Source organism: Natator depressus, chromosome 2 (assembly GCF_965152275.1).
Source record: "Natator depressus isolate rNatDep1 chromosome 2, rNatDep2.hap1, whole genome shotgun sequence".
NCBI classification, from domain to species: Eukaryota; Metazoa; Chordata; order Testudines; family Cheloniidae; genus Natator; species Natator depressus.
The window spans coordinates 44,006,382-44,027,823 of NC_134235.1; the positions used below are offsets into that span (position 1 = coordinate 44,006,382).

Sequence of the window (21,442 nt, forward strand, 5' to 3'; positions counted from 1 at the left end):
CCTAATATTCAATAATGGTTAGTGTTGACTTTTTAAATGGTGGTACTATGTGTAAATATTCTCCACTGTTTACAAATGGGAACACCAGGTCTGGAAATGTTAAGTCATTTGCACCAAGATTGCTAACTGTGTCGCTGGTAGAGATAGGAGAAAAAGTATTGTTTTCGCCAGATAATGTTAAGACACACTGTGTAATATTTTTCTACTTTTAGATTGTATTTAAAATGTAAAGACTATTGCTGGGAAAGTCTACAAATATCTTTGACTTGAAGGGAATGTTTGTAATAAATTATCATTTTAACTTAGAAAACAATGCTAGATTTTTACAATTCAGTTTTTTTGTAAATTGAAATCACGAGAAAGATCTACCCTGATTTATGCTCCATGAAACTCAACTGACTACAACAGGGTGTAAACAAGGTAGAATTTGAACCCATATTAGCAAATACCAAGCTGCCCATTAAGTTCCATGACCTCTTTATATCAGTGGAGAGGGCAGATTTCTCTAGACTATAAACATATTTTATAAACCTATGGAATGTTAAAAGCTAATCACAGAAGCAAACTAATAATAATCATAGTCTTCAATCCTGGAGACATGCACATGCTTAATTTTAAGCATGTGAACAGTTCAGTTTACTTCAATGGGTCTAATTATATGCTTAAAGTTAAGCATGTGTGTAAGTATTCCCTGCACATGGGAATAAATATTGTATATTGGCAAGGTGTTCTGTCAGGTGTTATAACACATTTTCTTAACATTAGAGATTTTGGAGATGTTAAATAAAACTTCCAAATAGTCTAATTTAATTTAACAATTCTAATTTAAACACATTGCAGAACAGTCTCAGCCACACTATCAGAGGCTGGTTCACCTGCACATCTACCAGTGTGGTATATGCCATCATGTGCCAGCAACGCCCCTCTGCCATGTAGATTGGTCAAACTGGACAGTCTCTACGTAAAAGAATAAATGGACACAAATCAGACGTCAAGAATTATAACATTCAAAAACCAGTTGGAGAACACTTCAATCTCTTTGGTCACTCGATTACAGACCTAAAAGTTGCAATTCTTCAACAAAAAAATTTCAAAAAGAGACTCCGACCAGAGACTGCTGAATTGGAATTAATTTGCAAACTGGATACAATTAACTTAGGCTTGAATAGAGACTGGGAGTGGATGGGTCATTACACAAAGTAAAACTATTTCCCCATGTTTATTCCACCCCCCACTGTTCCTCACACTGTTCTTGTCAACTGCTGGAAATGGCCTACCTTGATTATCACTACAAAAGGTCCCGCCCCCCACTCTCCTGCTGGTAATAGCTCACCTTAAGTGATCACTCTCGTTACAGTGTGTATGGTAACACCCATTGTTTCATGTTCTCTATGTATATAAATCTCCCCACTGTATTTTCCACTGAATGCATCCGATGAAGTGAGCTGTAGCTCATGAAAGCTTATGCTCAAATAAATTTGTTAGTCTCTAAGGTGCCACAAGTACTGATTTTCTTTTTGCAAATACAGACTAACACGGCTGCTACTCTGAAACCTGAAATCAGCCTATCTAGTAATTGCATGGATTTTTTTACTTAAGAAGATGTGTGCTTCATGGACATGTCTGTTGTATTGATTCAGGCCACAGGTGTAGATGCAGTAGGAATAATACTGTACATCAAATAATGTCAAATTGATATAAAAAATGAGTATTTTGTAGTTTGAGTCATACTGTAATATTGTTTCCCAGAAAATTAAAAAAGAGTATTTTATTCATCATCAAATTCATACATGCTCTTTTAAATGTTTATCCAACATTTGACCTTCACGTTTTTTTAATATTCTAGTATTGCTTAATTGTAGAATATTGTAATTCATTTTCACTACTTAGTTGGTTATGATTATGGTTTAACCCTTGGAAGAATCTAGAATCCCTGTGTGAAATTGCACATAGGTTTTGCAAGACATGAAAGACCATATATTTCTTAAAAAGAGAAAGAGGCCTTCCTCAATACTGTACTCTTTCTGGAGTGAAAAACAAAGGGAAAAAGAAAATGATAATTGTTTTCTCTAAGGCTATTAACTAATGCGAAAGCAAATAGTCTGACTGAAAATCAGCTAACAGAAGGGGATTAGAGAGTAGATCTGAGAGTGGCTTGATTTCTGGCAGTGCTGTCTCTTCAGACAGTGATGAGATACAGGCAGAGAAGCCAGGAGCTCTCCAGATGGCTAGGGAAAGTGTTTGTCTTGGGTTACTGCAGGGCAGTCTGGACTCTTAAAGCAGGCAGCCTTGGGAAGGCATCATTAGGGAGCAAGTTACATGTCCACCCAGTAAAAGAGAGAGAAAGAAAGAAAGAGTAGGCAGACTGCCCAAGAGGGACTGTGCTTGCCTATTGTTAACATATACTTGACCCTCACTAACCTCCTCACGACACAGATGTCTCCTACCTCTATCACCTCCCACTGCTTTAAGCCCTCCCCCCCTGCACCTGGGTAGCTGAGCCAGGCCGGCTGTTTGCAGTATGCTGCTTGACTTTAGAGGTGGCTGTTAGCAGAGGGAGAGACACAGACACAGCGGAGTCTTTCTGCGGGCGGATCTGCACAGACGTTGCATGGAGCTTCTCTTCCAAGGCAGACACAAGGCAGTCCTGCAAATCTATGCATCGCCTTCTTAGAGAGAGACAGACAGAGACACCACCACTGACAGTAGCAGTTCCCTATACTCCAGATCACATTTGTCTGCAGCAGCAACAGAAGGGGACCTGGGCGTTCATTATCTACTTTGTTTTATTTGTGGTTCTTGCTCCTTTCCCCTGGACCCAGTCGTCTCTCTCGCACTGCTCCCCCTTTGAAAAGCGGCTGGAGTTCCCTTTCGGCTCGTTTTGACTTTTTGTGGACGTGGATCAGCTGGACTGGAAGGGAAGCTGCACTGCACTGCACTGCATTCCCCTCTCCCACCCCCTCTGCCCTCCAGCAGCCTGGGCTGGCGGCTCTCCCCCAAGGAGGACGGGAACTTTTATTTTCAGCTCACAGCCTGTGGCGAATGGTGGGACTCTCCGGTCCTTTTCAGTGTAAGTACCGAGAAGGGGCGTGCAGCCCCGGGCCCGGATCACGGGGTGGGGGTAGGGAGTGGGACTCCCCGTTCTTTTCCTCTCCCGTGTAGGATTGGTTTTAGGATCGGTCTAACTAAGGGGCTCTCGGCTGTAACTAACCCACTCGGAGCGACGCTGCAGGGTTAGAATTGCATGCACATACAAACCAACAGCCCCGCGCACAATTCTGTACTAATAACTCTTCAGAGTGCAGGGAAAAAACACCCAGTTTTGCAGGGAAATTAGCATTTCAAGCAAATTTCATTGTCCCTTTCCGTGCCATAGTGTTTGTCTCTTTTTAGAATCTGCTTTTTTCTTGCAAGATCACAGCGCTAGCCAGTGTGATCTGGAATGCCTGAAATATTTCGGGTCATTTCTCTCTCTCTCCCCCCCCCCCCACCCCCCGTTACAATAGTAGGATTATGTAGTGTTGGCAATATCACTACTGGCTGTTTTGCAAGAAATATTTCAGGCAGCGCACACTGAACTGCCTTGCAAGCTTGAAAATATATCCGCTTCCTAAAATGATGCGGCAGCATTCTGTGTTGCATTTCTAAAGTTGCAACACAGTTTTACTCTGATAATCTTGAATCTGATTCAAAAGGTTTGATTCCAGTAATTCATTATTTAGCTTTCAAGCGGGGAGATCAAAGAATGCAGAACTCAGACCCGAATCTGTTAGATGAGCCTTTGACTTTTGGTGCGTTCGAGTCCCTTCGCTAGTGACAAAGTTTTAAGGGGTCCAAAACATGGTTTAGTCTGGAAAGGGCCTTGCAACCTTAACGGTGGCATCCCCAATGAGGCGACTCTATTATTATACGGTAATTGACAGTGAAATGTATGCATACAAACTGTACCTTCCTGTCATTCCGAATTTTATAAAGAAACAAAGGGGGATACAGTGATACATACTGAAATGTTTTCCATCAAAAAAGAGGATTATGTTACTTCTAAACTTGGAAGTTTCAACAAGGGGAGGGAGAAGGTAAAGAGATTAAAACATCTTCATACGCCCCCACCAAAAAGTTCCTCTCTAGCTATTTTTAGTCCGGAGTCCCAGTCATTATCGCTGGATGAATCGATTTGCGGCAGCGGTGAACACCGCCAGATTAAATGGCGAAGAAGTATCAACATTCAGTGCTTTAGAATCATATTAAGAACACGAAGGGTTATTACTAGCGTTGAGCAACCCTGTCAAGGATCAGCATCATACCATCTTCTTGGCTGATGAACGGTATACTAAAATCCCAGAGACTGTCCATTTACATCTGCTGTCTGAATTGTATAGAATCATAAAATGTAGACATGGAAAAGACCTATTATTCTATCCAGTTCATCCTTCTCATGTAGGGCTAAAGATGCAGATTGTGTACATAAGTCATTTAAATGTGGGGTTCTGGTAAAACAGTACAAAGTAACAAATCTTCCATAAAAAACTAGCCAAGTTTCCTATTGTAAAAATAAAATTGAAAACACTGTATTTGTTCTGGTTGTATACGGACTTCAAAGTTATGGCACATATTTAATAATATGTGTACATAATACACAGTGGTATACCTCTGCATATTACTCAATCTCCTATTAATATCTTAAGAGTAAAGACACAATGTGATGCAAAAAATCACTACTAGTTTGGCATGATCTACATATTTGGGTGAAGCTAGGTATATACTCCTAAAAGTAATCTACCTGAAAAAACTGTATCTTCTGCAAAAATATTTAAAATGAAGATGGCTTGCGAAATATTAGGCTACAGGCGTATCCTTGACTAACCAAGAGGATGTTTTCTGAGTCTTGGAATGTAGTACAAGGGGTTTGCTCCAGCAAAAATTCATGTACTTAATGTAACTCTGACCCCTTTAACTTTTAACATCGCTTCCCCTAATTAATCTGTTCAGGCCCCAGACTTAAATGGCTGTCCACAGCTGCTGCAAATTGATTTATCCACTGATGGTGGTCTGAGCTGCTGGCCAAAGCAGGATATATTTTTTTCCATTTTTGGACTAACTTCAATCTGTTTTGACTTTTTTCAAACTTATTTTAACACCTGCACAAATTTTGAAGGAATTTCAAAAAATCTTTTCTTTTGATATATAGCTAGAAACATTATTATTGTATTTCTAAAAAAATATGTTAGAGTTTGAGGTTAATGTCGTTTTCTGAATACTTCTGTATGCAGGAATAATCCGCTTCTCCTCCAGGTCCACATCCTGACAGAATGCAGTGGAAAGTTTAAATAAGTGGTTTTGTTATGATTAATAAAAACAGTTTGAGACAAGAGGTTTATCCTAACCTAGCTGAGAGACATTTTTAGACTTTTGTAGCTTTTAATTCTATTATCCCGATCTTCTGAACTGGCTTGGCATTTACAGTTCTAGTGAATCTGGATAACAGAGTAATGTTGAAACTGGTTTCTAATGGTTGTTAAAGCTGATGCTTGACCTTTTCAGTGGAAGTCTGAAAACTCATTCAGTCTGTTCCGGGCTGATTTCCTTAGGAAATCCAATATGATCGGGGAATTTCCTTGAGCTTGAGTGACTATTAAAGTTCAGCTGCCTTGTTTATATGTTCTGTTTTTAGCACCAGGTATTTCTGGGGTTCCCACTTAAAAAAATACTATGAAAAATTATCTGAAAATGGCTTACAGTATAAACATCCTATTGTATAATAAGCTACATTATTTATATGACCTATCTTGCAGTCTCACTATTAAGCCTTTTAATTAGGCAGCTATCTTATTTGATTATTGAGAACTTTTCTGATCAGCTTATCAGGTTTGAGCCTGTAATGTAATCATTGTTACTCTGGTTCATGCATCAGGTTTTTTTCCTCATCACAATATAAAGTTAAATTATACAATGGACAAGTAAAAAAAAATTTCAATATCTGGCAAGCTGAAACCAGACAAGGAGTATTTAAAACAGCAGCGCTCCTTATGGAGCTTAGCTTTAATGCTTGCAATAATACCTAACACTACTTTGTTTCTAAACTATTAGAATGGTCTAATAGACAAGAAACATTCTGTTTGTAATGGAATGCAGACAGCAGTGTTAGGTCACTGTGTGCTGGCAACTGCTACACAAGTTGTTTTTCTTCAAAGGCTTCAAGCTTTTAAATACTTTCCAGAATCTTTTTAAAGGAAAACATTGCTTTCTGCCATTTTTGACCACTTTAATGTTGACTCAAATTTTTGCCAAAGTCATCACACTGTGTCTCATCTGTATATACTTAGCTCTGTGTATGCCTGTGCGTACATGGAGTTTGATGCTAAAAGTATTGTTTATGGGGGGGAAGCTCCACCTGGAGTGCTGGTCAGTCAATGGCTAGTCAGCTCCACACATTCTTCCCTGTCAAATCCTGTTTCTCACTTCTCTGAACTGAACTTCAGCTGACAGGCATTGAATGCAAAGCCTGCTTCGCTGAGGTTCTATGCAGACTGCACAGCTCCTCATAGCCAGGCACTTTGGAAAAACAGGCATCTGCAGTATCTGTAGTGGGGATGAGGGGGGAGGCAGTTACAATTGTCATTTTCACCTTTCAAATCCACTGGCTACAATCCATTACTGTTAAATCTTTAGCTAACTTAAAAAAGATATTAGTAGGTTGCTTTGGGGGATTGGGGGGGCATCACAATTTTATTTTATTTTTTAAAAGCTTTTTCTTTGTTTTGTAGGAACTTAAGGCTTCTTGATCTCTGCATACAATTTATCAACTGAAATAACATGTACTTGCTGTTGTGTAAAGATTATTCTCATGGTTTGGTTAAAGGCATGTAGAGGGAATTCCTTTTAAATCTGGCTCATTCAAAAACTTGTAGATGTATAGTTAGCAATGTCCTATATGTTTCCCATAACCTTTAATTAGTAACTAGGTAAAGATATTTGTAAGAGTTTAAACAAGCACTAGCACTGAAAACAGTATTAAAAAGTGTAAACTAATTTTTAAAAGAACAGCCTTTGAAATTTCTTAATCTTCTTTCATATGCACAAATCTGATAAAATGAAAGGGTTAGGGAGATTAAATGTTCAACCAACACTATATAAATTTCAAAACTAAACTTTAACATAATCCTTCTTGCACTGTTTACATTAAATGTTACAGTTTAAAGACATGTTTTAAAACTATAACTATTCTGCTCTTGTTTACTTGATACTGGCTTAGTCTATCTTAATATATGGAAGCATAAAGCCCTCAGAAAAAAAGCTCTCATGATTTTGCATGTTAAACAAAATGACTAGCAGGTGTAAAACCAAATGAAAAATTAAATAAGAGTTATCCTTAAAAAGAGGAACTTGATTTCAAAACAAAATGATTACTTTTAATCTAAAAGACATTGACTTACATCTTCATTTTTTTCTGCCATTGATATAAAAGTTTCCAAATAGTGTTTAGAGAACAGTGGACATGTTATTAAAGTAAACATTAGTTCAGTATAATGGAGGTAATTGTAAGTGATAAGAGCAGAGCAGGTTATCTGTGTGTTGTTTAAACAGAAGGAGCTACTTTGCACCATTTCCAGTAGCCATCTGTATAAGAGAAGGGTTTGCACCTGTCTGTCCACACTAATTATAGATTAGGGGCAAAGAAATGAAATTCGAGTAGGCTTTCTGCTAATGAAATCCATAGTGATTTTATTGTAAATGTGGTTTATGTACAGAGGGTGATGGTTGGGTTGTGAGTAAAATAAATTGCTATATGTCTGTAATGTACTTGTAGTTGTGAAGCAGAATACTGCTGCATTAACAAAGGTACTGAATAAAGATGCAACACTCCATTTATATTCTAGGCTTCAGTTACGGGTTTAGCTCAATTTAGTAAAAATATTCATTTTAATCACAGGGTTTGAGCATATATATCTATATATATCAGGACAGACTTTACATTTAATTCTCATTTCATTGCATTGGCATAGAGAAGATCCTCTGACTGAACAATATGAGAAAAATTCATGTTTAATTTTAAATAGGTACATACATAGCATGTCAAAATTGCTTTTTCTTTAATTTGGTTTCATATATGTGCTAAAATAAAGTGAAAGGAGTGAGAAATGCATTCTGCAGTAAAAGGTCACATGAATTTCTACCACATCTGTTTATAGTAATTATGAACATAATTAACATAAGAATTACAAGTGAAGTAATGACAAGCTGAGCAATGAGATATTATGCCATAATGGTCATATGTTGGAATTCTCACATTATAGCATGCTAGAATTCACATATTCAATGCAAAAAAGAAAATGTTAGATTTTTATCTATTTTAATGCTTCAAAACTTATCTGCTGGGGGCAGATGGACTTTATGCTTTATGGGAAGGTAACCCATTATTAAGAAACAGTCAGTTGAAATTAAGATTTTTAGCCTCCAGCTTGGACTTTGAGACAGCTGTGATTATGGAACGCTGCTTCTGTTATACATTTGTGTTCTGATCATATTTCCATAATTTTTTTTATTTTTAACTGAGAGTGTTTTCGCAGCAAATTATTTGCTTTAGAAAGGATCCTGGATTTTTATCACTAGAGTATTGTGCCTCTCTTATAGTAAAACTCTTTGCCAGAAATGTCAGTGTATATCTGAAGCATATATAGTAACTCTGGAAAATAAGGGTTTGACAGATCTTAATTTAGTTCATAGCATAGTATTGCAGGGAACCTCCCCCCCTAAAATTTCTAGAATAAATAGAGCATCCCCTCTTTTTAGATAATATTTTGGGAGAACATCAGTGGTAAGAAAGTGCAGTGATACCTTCCATGTTGAGTTAATTAAATTAACTTCCACTTAAATTGCACAGAATATATCATTAACTGCAAAAAAGCCATGCTTCAAATGTATTGACTAACTTTTCTTTTAATAGGACTTGTTTGATTACTTCTAACACATAACTGACAACTATAGAAGATGCAGAAAGGTGGTTCTTTTTGAGACTAGAAAACAAACTGTCTAAAGAATCAGGTGTTAAATTAGATATGTAAAATTCACAGATTATCTTAAGAGTCAAATGCCCTTTATATTAGGAAAATTTGCCAAATCACTGTCTTTCTAGGACTAACTATATAGTTGCAGCGGTTTATGAAGTATAAAAAAAATTTACCTTGTGCTATGTCTCAGTGATACCAAGAGGTTTTCACATTATTGGATTAGTGGAGGATTTGTGACAGACCCCTTTTTATCTGACATTCATTGCAATGACACAATTTTCACACACACATCCTTCCCCACCATCTAAGGTCCGCTTTCACTTTGTATTATGTGTCAAATTCCCTTTATTTATTTTCTTGTGGAAAAACTCTATTTTGGCCTGGTGATTTTGGAAGGGGTGGGTCACAAACCAATGTCTGCCTCTCTCCACTGTGTGTGCTGCCATTGTCCTGATCTCAACCTTCCCTTTGCTGCTCCACAGACATTCAAGAGAAGCAAACTTCCTTAAAAATAAATTAATGTTACCAGCGAGAGAACTGTTTTACTTTTAGATTTCAGTGAGAAGAGTAGCCCAACAACCTGCTCTTGGTACACTGATTCTGCTGGCCCCTTCCATTTGTAGCTCCTACAGCCTTCCCCTTCCAATACCTAACCATAGCCTGTTGGATTCATCCAATCAGCTTTTTAAAAATTAAAATGAACAGTGGATGTATATCTTTAAAGAAACCAACCTGTTTGCTATAGGACGTGGTCTAGTTCACCATTTTCCTGTGCTGAGTTGTAGCCACGTAACAGTGCATAGCTACTATGTCTGGTGTGGGCACTCTCTGCACTGAGCAGTGTGAACTGTTTATATTAGATACTCCCCAAACTGGGAAGCCTAAAAACAAATAAATAAAAGCATTCAAGGGCCACACAGGTGCCTTAGCTTTTCTCGTACTTGCATGGTAGGACCAGAGAGAAAGAGAACTTCCAGCAGTTACAAATGAACTCTCAGAAATCACAGGGCAAGCTGCTTTCTTTGGTGGAGAGCTCCCACTTTGGGTTAGTTAGATGAGCGCGCTCTATGTAGACCTGCGTAGGGAAAGCACTTTGGTCTGCTGGGCTGGTTCTGGGCTGCCTCAGGTTGGGGTTCAGTAGCCGAGTCAGGAGATCCCCAGGCCAGGCTGAAGTAGGGCTGTCAGACGGAGGGAGAGACTTTGAACCTGCCCCCGCATTCAAAATGAGGGAGCCCCTTATCCCAGGGCTACCCGCCTTCCCTCTCCAAATGAGAGTGAAAGAAACTTGGGAGAGGGGGGAATCTACCCCCACCCAAAAGAAAAGTGAGGCCTGACCTCTCTGGGCTGGGCCTTCAGGGGATGGCTCTCGCATTGTCAACCAGGAGGCCTGTGGCCCAGGCAGCTGCCACTCTGATGTTGGCTGGGGTGGCGGAGTCGCTCCTGTGCGGGGCGCTGGGCGTGGGGGCCCCCCAGGAGGAGCCGCTCCCCTGTGGGTGTCGCTCTCTCTCTCCCCCCCCCCCCCAGTGGTGGCGGCGGCGGCTTTCCCTGCCTCCAGCTGGGCCGCGCTGATACCGTAATCACCCGGCCGCACGCTGCCTGGCTCTCGCTCGCACACACAATCGTGCCCCCCCCAGACAAGCCTTTTACCTCCGATAAGCGGCGATGTGTGTTTAGTGGATACAAAGCCCTGGCCGGTGCCCTCCCCCGCCAGAAGGTAATCTCCAGGCGCTGGGGGGGGGGAAGGAGGCGCGGGGGGGGGCAGCCCCCCCATCTCTCTAAACGATGCCGAAGTCGATAGGAGCCCGGCGAAGTGAAGATGTAACCTCTTATCTTCTCCTCGTAGCTGGCGGAGAATTTGCCCGGCGAGGGAAGGGATCTGCCTTTTGTTGTGCGGGGTTAGGAGGCGGCGGTCCTGGCCCGGGCGCTCTCGCCCAGCACCTCCGCTGTTCGGCCCGGACTCGCGAAGGTGAGATGAGCCCCCGTCTCTCTCCGTGCGGGTTTCCTTTGGCCCCGGCTGGCCGGGCTGCGGGTGGACAATAGACCGTGTCTCGCCTAGACTTTAAAACCATTCGAGGGGGGCGGCAAATAAGCAGCACGACGACTTGATTAGCTATTTTATTAGGTGAGAATGGGTAGAAATTAAAATAGGCTCTCTTTAGGGAGAGAGCTGCTGGGGCTTTTGATTGATTTTGTGGGACTGCTGCCGTGTTTTATCTCCCACTTACTCACCCCCCTCGCTCCCTTGGTAGGCTGGAAAGGAGAGCAGAGTTTCTGTAAGTGCACAGAGATTTTTTTTGGGGGGGGGGGGACGCGTCCACTCCACCAAAACAACAAATAACATCCCAAGGAGGGGGGTTGGGGGGTGTTAAATCAGACATCTGAGATTTTTGTTTGTACTTCAAGTGTGGCTTTCTTGGGAGGAAGAGGGATAGATAATTGTTACCATCCGCATTTTTAATAGGAAACACTAATTTTGTAATATTTTTTTCAACCGTCCAAATCGTTTTACTGGAGACTTCTCAACTTGGAACGTGCTAAATATGAATGCCATTCCTCTTAGAGAAATTTCATATATTTAGAAGTTTGATAGTTTTGATTTACTTAAGAGAATTCTCCATCAGTTTAAAATTACCTGATGTAGGCATGAATGCAAACTTTCTCTTTCTCTCTGTGTGGTCTTTTTAAAATCTCCTTAGAAGGAGTTATTTTTGAAACAAAAATCAACAATTGGTCATTGAAAATGTATATAAAAGTTTAAAATCTTTCTGTTGCTGCATCACATTGTGAAATGTTTGCATAGATAGGTAGATATGATCCAGTAACTAAAAGCCTAATTAAAATTTGTTTAAAGCCAGGGGAGCATGTATCCTTGTTGACAGCAGCAGATCGATAGGGTAAGACTATAGCGTCCCATTATTTTACTTCCATTGACTGAACGTATTGACATTTCAGGTTTGCGATTGCCTCAGTGAGCATGATGAAACACTGAAATTCACAAACCAACTGGCTAGAGTGGCACATATATTACTGTATGTCATCTCTGCCGTCAGGTTACCTTATCACTGAAGCAGAATGGTAATGGATGGTAGCAGAGTACTTCAGAAGGGTTAGGGCTCTATCAGTTAAAAAACTGACACATAGCAGGTCTAAGAAGGATCTTTAATTACACGAAGAATTATGCAAAAGGGAAGAAGGTCCTTGCTACCTGCTGCTACACTTCAGAGTTTACCAGATCAGAAGCAGAAAGGATAACAACATACTTTATGTTTCATATTTTATATACAAGTCCAGATATTTCAAACTTTTGCATCAAGCACACAAGTATATTTGAACTGAATGGCTGATTGGGTAATTTACCATATTTGTCTATGATGACATCTGTTTACCACAGCCTTGGTAGCTCCAAAGCACCTGCCAGACCTACACCTGATATGTAGATTGTGTAAGAAAACAAAAGACAACTTTAAAATGAGTTCAGTTTGTGTCTCTCTCCCCCTCCCCATTATTGCCTTAGGGTAAAGCAGAGGGGGTTATATAGAGAAAGAATATTATGGTATTATGTATTTCTTCTTTTTCACCCATTATAAATAATATTGTATGTGCATATTTATATGTATGCATACATCAGTACATGTATATAGAGATATCTAAGTATTTGTAATGACCACAAAATATATGCTGTTCCTTATTGTTTCAAAATCTTTTAGATATTCTGCCAAATCTGCCTGAAGAATGAAATCTATCAGTGTCAGGGAAACATTGAGACAGAAATTAATTTAAAGCCAACAGAGAGCTAATATGAAAGAGCCACTAGTGATTTAACTCATTTTAAAAAGTAAATTTAATGAAAATATAAAATGTATTCTGAGTGTGCCATCAACACAACAATTGTTGCCATTGAGTGGCCTGCAGATGCCCTTAAAGATGGTAAGGAGAAAACTAGTCCTTTATACCATTTTCATGAAAATGTTAGGTTTCTGATTGATCAGCAGGTGCTGTTGAGATGAAAGCCATGTGTAAATTTTTAGAAGGCCAAAAGTGTCAATTCAGAAAAGGAAAGTGATAAGAGAAAATGCAATCAGTTTTCCTGTTTTCAATTTGTGCTGGATTTGAAGAGCTGTTTTGTTAAACTGCTACATCTGCTCCAATATGAATATTGAACTACTTCCACTAAAAATAACACCCTATAATTTGGAAGCCACTGCAATCTTTTGTTAATGCAAGTGGGTTATTTAAAAAAAAATCTATTCTCCTGCCTAATGTGCATTTTTGTTTATTGGATATTTTACCATGTGCAGATAAAATGGTATTATGCAATTAGGACTTTATCTTGTTGGACTATAAAAATGGTATTGGTAGCCAAATAGCAGTACAGTGTTAAAAAGATTTAACTTGGGGAATAAATTTTATTAAAAACAAACAAAAAATACCTTATAAGACATAATTATTAATTGTTTGTCCATTCCAAAAATATAGCTTTTACTTATTGTCAAGATGCCTTATGTAAAGTTAAGGATATTCCAGAGACCAGAAAGCATTCTTTGGCTTATTTCACTCTTCTTATACCTGCAAATCTAAGTTTAAGCTAATCAAGGATGTTTTAGTTAATGGGGCTTTCAGTGCAACTTTTTTCACGCTTAAATAAAATGATTAAATTATGCTTGAGTGCTTATATACAAAAATGTTTGCTTCTGTAGTGCTGCTAATCAAATGAGTTTTAAGAACATGGAAAGCACCACATTGGTGGTGTTGGGGTTTTTTTTGGTGGGGGGAGAGGCGGGAAAGAGTGAGCATTTTACCAGATATGTTTCTAGGGGAAAGTATTCCCTTTTTTGAGCTAATAAAGTTGTGAGGAGATTGTTTGTTTGTTTGTTTGTTTGTTTTTTGTTTTAATTATGAGTCTTAATAAAGAAGTGGTAATTCATTTTGGTACCTACAAAAACTCTCTTTTGTACTACACTTATTTGGGTATATGTACAAATACTATATGCAAATATATACAGTACTAAATGAGAGATTTTCATTTACTTCTTTATTTCATAGTAAGCACAACACAACAAATTATCTTCCACAGAGAAGGATACATGCCTCCTCATGGTTTTAATCTTAAAATGGGTTTTAGCTGCTGAATTCTGATCTCTTAGCCAGGAGCTCAGTTCCTGGGCATCATGGATACGTAGGAGGAAGGGTCTTGTTTTTGCTCCAGTTTGGTTTTACAGTAATATTTGACTGTGAGATTGAAGTGAATCACCAGGGTCACAAAGTGACCTTCAAAAATCTGCAAAAATTAAAACCCAGTGCTGCCCTAGGTTCTGGTCCCTTATTTTATGGTTAAAACTGCGTTGTTTTATAGGTAAACATACCAAATACCGCACGAACAAATACAGTTAAAGAAATAAATATGATTCAGAAGACTCTGATCCTATGTCAGATGCAAAAAATATAATAGTTGCTTGAGAACACTCACAGTTAAACAAAAAGCCAGATTAAAGAAAATGAGATACACTGACAAGATTTTGTGTGAGGTTAGTGTTTGTGTGAGTCTGAGTGAACGTCTGCTGCATGTTTTCTTTATAACTTGTACTCATGTGAGTGTGGGTGCACACACTCACTTATGTTGACTGAAAGAGATTGATATTTACTTATTTATAGAGTCCTACAAATAAAAAAAGGGGCACTTACCAAAAGCTCTAGGTACTGCTGACACACAGTACAAAAACAAAAATTAAAGAGCCATTTACACCTTCTACCTGACACAAACAAACATTTTGCTAAATACAAAACTCGCTTCCCTTCCCCTACCTGCAACAGATCTAATCCTCATCAAACTCCATCTTCTGTTGGATTTATATACATAGGACAAAGAAGTTGAGAATGATAGCTCATGAAGACAAAAGGTCTGCTGGCTTTACTGCCTTGTGATCTGATACTGTCAGAGTTCATAAGCTAATTAAAGCCTGGCTTGGTTACTATTTAGATGGAAGACCAAGTAACAGTGAAATGGCAGTGCTGACTGAGTTGATGAACCTTCCCCTTGGAGACATTACGAAACTAATGCCACAGAACAGTATGCTTCTGGAAGTGCTGTCTTTCAGAAAAGATTTAAAACCAAGGTGCTCACTGCCTCTAGACATAAAATTACATTGTACTTTTCACACCAGTAGGGGGGTGTTAACACCATTAGATGAATTGGCTAGGATATCAATGTTTCCACAACAATTTCAACACAATGTTTTCCTTCACTTTCTGCCCTAAAATGTAGTGTAGTGTTGCTGTTCACTGTTAAACAGTTGCCACATTTCACTCCACCAATGGTAGGTGAAATAGTCCTTTTATGTTGTGCATATTTCAGTTTTTGTAAGGCAGTTTGTGATACTTCAGGATAAAAGGCATCATAGATATGCAAGATATTATATGCTCTTATCAAGAATGTTAATGAAATTCACTAACTGTCTGTTTTTATAATTGTCCAAGTGGTGTATGATATTTATTTTACTGATTTATTAAAATTATAGTTTTCTGTTTCCATTTCTCTATCTTCTGCCTTGAAAATTCATCATCATTAAAGGGTATGCTGAGATACAAGGCCCCTACAAATACAGTAGTGTTGTAACAGCAATATTACTGCAGCCTTCCAGTACACTCTTCACATCATGAGGTGTTATACGATTTCTTCTTTTATGTCAAGAAGGCGGCTGATCTAACAGCACTTCTTTAGTTAGGTAAGACTGTGGCTCATAAGATAAAATGAACCACCACAAAGAAAACATGGTAGTGATAATAGCTACTTTTGTTAATTAAGCTGCTATTATTTATCTAGAAAAAGATATGATTCCACCTAGTGGAGGGGAATTAATACACAAACAGTGGCATGTAACATTTTTTACTTCCAGTGACAAAATAAAAAATATGTGTTCATTTATGAAAGAGCCATTCTGAGCCAGAGAGTAGAAACCAGAAATTTTGACCATGACCTAGAGAGGTGGCTGCATGAGCAAAACGTGTTGTACAAGACCCATAGTTAGTTCAGTAGCTACAGAAGGCTTTAATATGTCTGCCTAGCCGGGTGTTGATATGCAAATTGCATAAGGACTAGTCATTACCACCAAGCAGGTTCCTTTTGTGATTCATTTTATTTGAAGAGCTATAGACTACATTTCTTGCCTGACTGATGATGACCACACAGTCGCCTCCCTAGGTGGTGGTTCAAATGTCATGTTTCGATTCGCTAGGTCAAAAGACTTTCCACAATGGATTCTCTGCCTGAATACTCTGTTTTCTGTGTATCATTCCCTCATTTGCCTGGGAGCAGCGGGATCAGACTGCTGTTTCAACGTTTCATCATGACAAGCTGGAATATTGAGTAAACTTGTCTGTAGCTTCTAGTAACTCCAAGGCTTACAGTGTTGTGTTGTTGAGAATCAAAGTGGTTAAGGCTTTGCCACCATATTTTTCCTCCCCACTGGCTCAGTCATATCAGTAGGATAAAATAAAATAAAATTTAAAACCATGGGACATGTTTATACCCAGTTTGAGTGGCTAAGATATTGTCATAAAAATTCTCTTATTAAATGTTAGAATAAGATTTTTGAACACTTAGACTGGACAACTTCACGAAGAGAGGTGCCATAGGCCATTTTGAGCATTGCCAGCGAGATAGAGGGCAACTGTTGCCAGAAAATGAGATAATTAGAATGCTTCAAAAGAGACGGAATGATACTATGGCAAAGGATATTTGGGAAAAGTGCTCCAACAGAGATTAAGGGAGAGCAGTTCCAATGACATCCAGGTGGAGTTTGCTGCCAAAGAGATTAAGGCATAGGGGTGCCAGAAACCTGAGAGTGTGGCCAACAAGTTTATGGATAATGGCACCTGGGGGGTATGCTATCAAAGAATAGTGGTGCCAGGATGTTTTTTTTTTTTTTTTAATGATGGCATTGTTAAAAGTATTTAAGAGGAACGTTGTAGAAAGGGGTTTAATTAGCAAAATCACAGACTCTTAGGAAACATTGAGCCAGGGCTGTTTCAAGACCATGCTATTCATTATTTGAAAAGACCATCAGCAAACCATTTAATATTGGAAACTCGTTCTGAGCCCAATGTCAAAGCAAAGTGAAGGTGAGCAAGGATAACATCCTATCAGTGACTACACACAGTAGCTTTATTTTTGAATTTTATACATGCTTTATGTGCACAATGATGAGCAAACCGCTGGAAAGAAACAAAGTTGAAACAGAATATATTGGTGCCAAAGTTACAATGTTTATCACTTTGGAGTTGTAATCTTTTTCTCCTATCAAAATGTGTTCTTCCAGAAAATGCCTAAATGCTCTTGCTTTGCTTTGGAGGTCGCCTCCATTGTCTCCTTCCTCCCACCTCAGCCCTGTGCTCTTATCAATATCCTGCTGGATTCATTTTGAGACTGGATCCAGATTTGTCCCCAGATGAGAAACATATTTGTACCATGAATTCTCATCTTTCTTAGGTTAGGTGGTGATAAGTCATTAGCTCAGGTCTTAATGGAAAATAAACAATCCATCCCTACTGAATTGTTCATGCTGCACTGCATGTGATACTGAGGAATTATATATGGGTGATAGAGAATGTATGGTCATATAGTAATGTGTGCTGATACATTTTGGGTGACTCCCATTGACTTCAGTGGGGCCAGGGTTTCAACCATTACATTAAAGTCCACTTGTGAGGTAACTCCCTTCTCTTCATGTGTCAGTATAATAATGCCTGCTTCTGTAATTTTCACTCCATGCATCTGAAGAAGTGGGTTTTTTACTCCGAAAAGCTTATGCCCAAATAAATCTGTTAGTCTTTAAGGTGCCACCGAACTCCTTGTTTTTGTGGATACAGACTAACAGGGCTACCCCTGATAAAAGTACTTTTGAGTAAGACATGGTCTAACAGATTGCAGAATAGTGTTTGTACAGCTACAGTAAACACAACTATAACAGCTTTTAGGGAGAATCAATTAATATCTATTACAATCTTTGAGACTTAAGGGCCCAATCCCATTCCCATGGATGTCCATGGGAGGCTTTGCTATTGAGTTCAAAGGGTCAAGATCAGGCCTTAAAATTCCATCTGTCCTGGAGAGTGGATTCCATTGAATAACACAGAGATCCCAGTGAAAGAAAGGAAGAAAGGCAAAGCAAGGCGCTTCCATCATACAGGACAGGTGGAATTTTTTTGTTCCAGGACTGTAAGAACATCTTAAAGGAAAGGAAGGAACATTTCTTCCCTGGTGCTTTAAACATTTCCTGGAGCCATGATCCTTATTATATGGTAAGCGTAGTTTACAGTATGTAAATATATTTTATACTTCTGATATTCAAGTTTCACTATTTTCATTGCAACTGCAATATTAGTGTCCTTAGATCCTAAAGTGGGGTTCAGTGCTGTGCTGTCTGCCTTTGGAGAATTGGTAAAGGTCTTGATATTTCAAAATGGACATGTCTGCCTGAAGCTAGCTGCCCTTGATAAAGCTTTTGTTAGCTATTTCTTCAGTTTTTAACAGTGAAGAGTAGCAGGAATTGTGTGTATACGAGCTCAAATATATGACTGAAAATGTCAGAAGGTGTCATAATGTCATATACATAAAGCCCATTGCAATATAGCATGGTTCTGAACCACCAGTACATTGTGTTATATATTTTTTCTTTTATAGAGTGTCCACTCTCATTGAAAGTGATGCGATTTGAATTATGAAGATCACATTAGTTATTTCTGCCATATGAATTCCATGTGCAATCCCAGGGCCCTTACTCAGGAGAGCAGTCCCATTGTTTTCAATGGGACTGTTTATCTGAAAAAGGTCAGATTCAGGATTAAGCAGCTGGTGAACCATGTTGCTCTCTGAATAATGCCTATAAGATGCCACACTGAATTGCTAGTAAGTAATGAACACCTTATAGTAACAATTTTACCTAAAAATAATATCTCTAGGCAGAAAACTTGCACAATAAAATAATTTCCCGTCTTTATTAAGAAACTCATTACAACTAATTTCTACCAAGAAAATCACGTTCACCATTAAAGGTACCTTCATCAAAAGGGAAAGACATGTCAGGGTACTACAGAGGAACTGATATATATATATATTTTTTTTAAAGAAGACTTAAGCTTTCTTCTTTTTTGCGTATGATGAGATCAGCTGACAACAGCAGCAACCAAATCATGTTTGCAGCTGGGCAATTACTGTAAACCCTAAGATCTGTGACTGTCAACCAGGAACACAGATGCCTTCAAAGTTCTGTTTTTCTTCCATGTGGAAGTCATTGGCATGGAACAGATGCCTTCATTTTGGAGAAACCAGCCTCTGGATATAATTGGTTCTCTCTTCTCTTGTTCTCTAGGGACAGTCTCTCGCAGATGAAATTAGATGAGGAAAAAAGACACAGACCGACACACACACACACACAAATTACACAAAACAAGAGCTTTCATGGTGTTCTCTCCGTGTTTTATTACATGGAACTGTTTTACAGCTGGGAGGCTGTATTTTCCTATTTAAATATATCCTGCATCCTTTACTATATAAATTGTGCAAATTAAAATATATATCTGGTCAAAGTCTGAGAGGGACTGTTAATAATTTAAGCATAATTGTTCTGAAGTAAGTCAAGTATACCACATTCAAATATATATCGTTTTTGCTTTGGAAGTAGAATGCTGCACATTGTCGGGAAAAAAGGTTTTGATTAGCATTTCCTCCAAAACAAAATGTCAAATAGGCAAGATTTTTTTTTAAGTGCACCTTTTACCTGAAGAATACATAAAATCTGTAGAAAGTACAGTATTCTAATAAAAAAAGCCAGTTATATGAGCATAGAAAACAGCTTATTTTAAGCTTCACATAGGGGGTATGAACATTACAAGAAATATCTTTGAAGAACTTGAGTGGAAATGTTTTGTGGGGCACCTTAGGTTAAACCATGGTAGAATCTGTGAGTCCTGTGACAGAATACCTTAAGTGTCTGTCCTCCCCTTGATGTACATATCTAACCGAGGCTAAGGCTAATGGGAGTTAGCACTAAGACAGAGGTGCTAGAACTCATTGACCTTTTACTTCTTTTTTTATTTTCTTGAAGCCATTTCTAAAATATTTTAAAACTTGCAATTCATTCTTATATTGGTCTTTAGTTTGCAGTCCAATGTAATGACCAATTTTAATTACTATCTAGGAAAATGAAGTTAACCTGCACCAGATGACAAACTATATATAGGATTGACATTCCATGATATAGCTCACGAGTGCTAAACCTTTGTAACACTAGGTTGTACTGGCAACATGTTAAGAGCCTGAGGGGTGAACCTAATTTAAAATATATTTACATATTTTTGAATGAAAAGTGCACAAAATTATAGTATTTGCATCTTCTTTGATAGTTGAACAGAAATTGCTTTTTGAGTTCACTAGCAATAAAACCCAACAGGTTGGCAGCTTTATCCTCATCCAGCAGTTACAGGATAGGATATCATCTGAGTCTTAGGCCACATAATGGACACGATGTAAATTAACAACGTTAGCACTATAGGCAGATCGTGCCAAATGCGGAGTGTCTTTGAACTCCCACGGACTCCACTGAGGTCAGTGAGAGCTGGGGGTGCTCAGCACCTCACCATTATATCATGCTTTCCTATAATTAGAATAAAGGCCACGTGCTTCAAGCGGAAACTTACGTTTTAATCTGATGACACCACAGCTTTTTTTTGCAACTGTTTACTTGTTATAAAGAGGGATGGGAGTTCAGCTTTGATTTGAAAACCAAGCTGATTTTAAAAAAGGGTTTTATTGCTGCATTGCTGAAGAACTACAAATTATGCTCAAGGAAAAATTTAACCAAATGGTGATATAATCCTCTGGCGAAGTGTGCTTAGGTGATGAAGGGATTTCTGGCAATAACTGAGAAATACAGTAATGGGTAACTGCATTTGATTTCTTTTGAGGTTGATTCTGATATGTGTAGTCTTTACATCCTATTAAATTTTTGAAAGATAAACTGATACAAAAATGATTTGCCAGGGCCAATGACTCTTCCTCTTAAAACTTTGGCTCAGCTTATATATTGAGGGGAGAAGGGAGTAAGATAAAAGCATTGTGAATATGAGGTTAACCGAATTCATATAGAAGGCTCTCTCAAGTTATTGCATTCCTTAGAAAATAAATACATTTCGCATATGGTTAACACTGATCAAAAAAGTATTCTGTATGCCAGTGATTACATTCCCATCTGTGATTAAGGTTTTCTGTCTGCATCTGGTTTTCACATTATATTTCTGTAACAAGAATCCTTTATATGGCAGAGTTCACTCTCTGTATTTTGTATTAGCTGCAGCTTGAACTACTGCACGGATCGCAGATTTACACATGTGGTTTTCATTACTTCATACCATTGAGAAAAAGTAATATTTGTTTGGGA

General features: G+C 38.5%; 1 protein-coding gene across 4 annotated transcripts in view; it reads left to right on the forward strand.

The window, feature by feature from the left end:
- Positions 1 to 2,192: 2,192 nt before the first annotated feature.
- The window catches only part of RUNX1T1 (RUNX1 partner transcriptional co-repressor 1), a 140,781-nt gene continuing 121,531 nt past the window's right edge, over positions 2,193 to 21,442 (forward strand). Inside the window, exons 1-2 of one of the 4 annotated variants that reach the window (XM_074944107.1) lie at positions 2,196 to 3,070; positions 10,852 to 10,974. In XM_074944107.1, coding sequence (XP_074800208.1) covers positions 3,043 to 3,070; positions 10,852 to 10,974 — 151 coding nt within the window. In that variant the 5' untranslated portion in view covers positions 2,196 to 3,042. Of the gene's footprint in view, positions 3,071 to 10,850; positions 10,975 to 21,442 lie in introns of those variants that run through there. The other 3 variants (XM_074944108.1, XM_074944110.1, XM_074944109.1) reach the window with 3 other exon arrangements.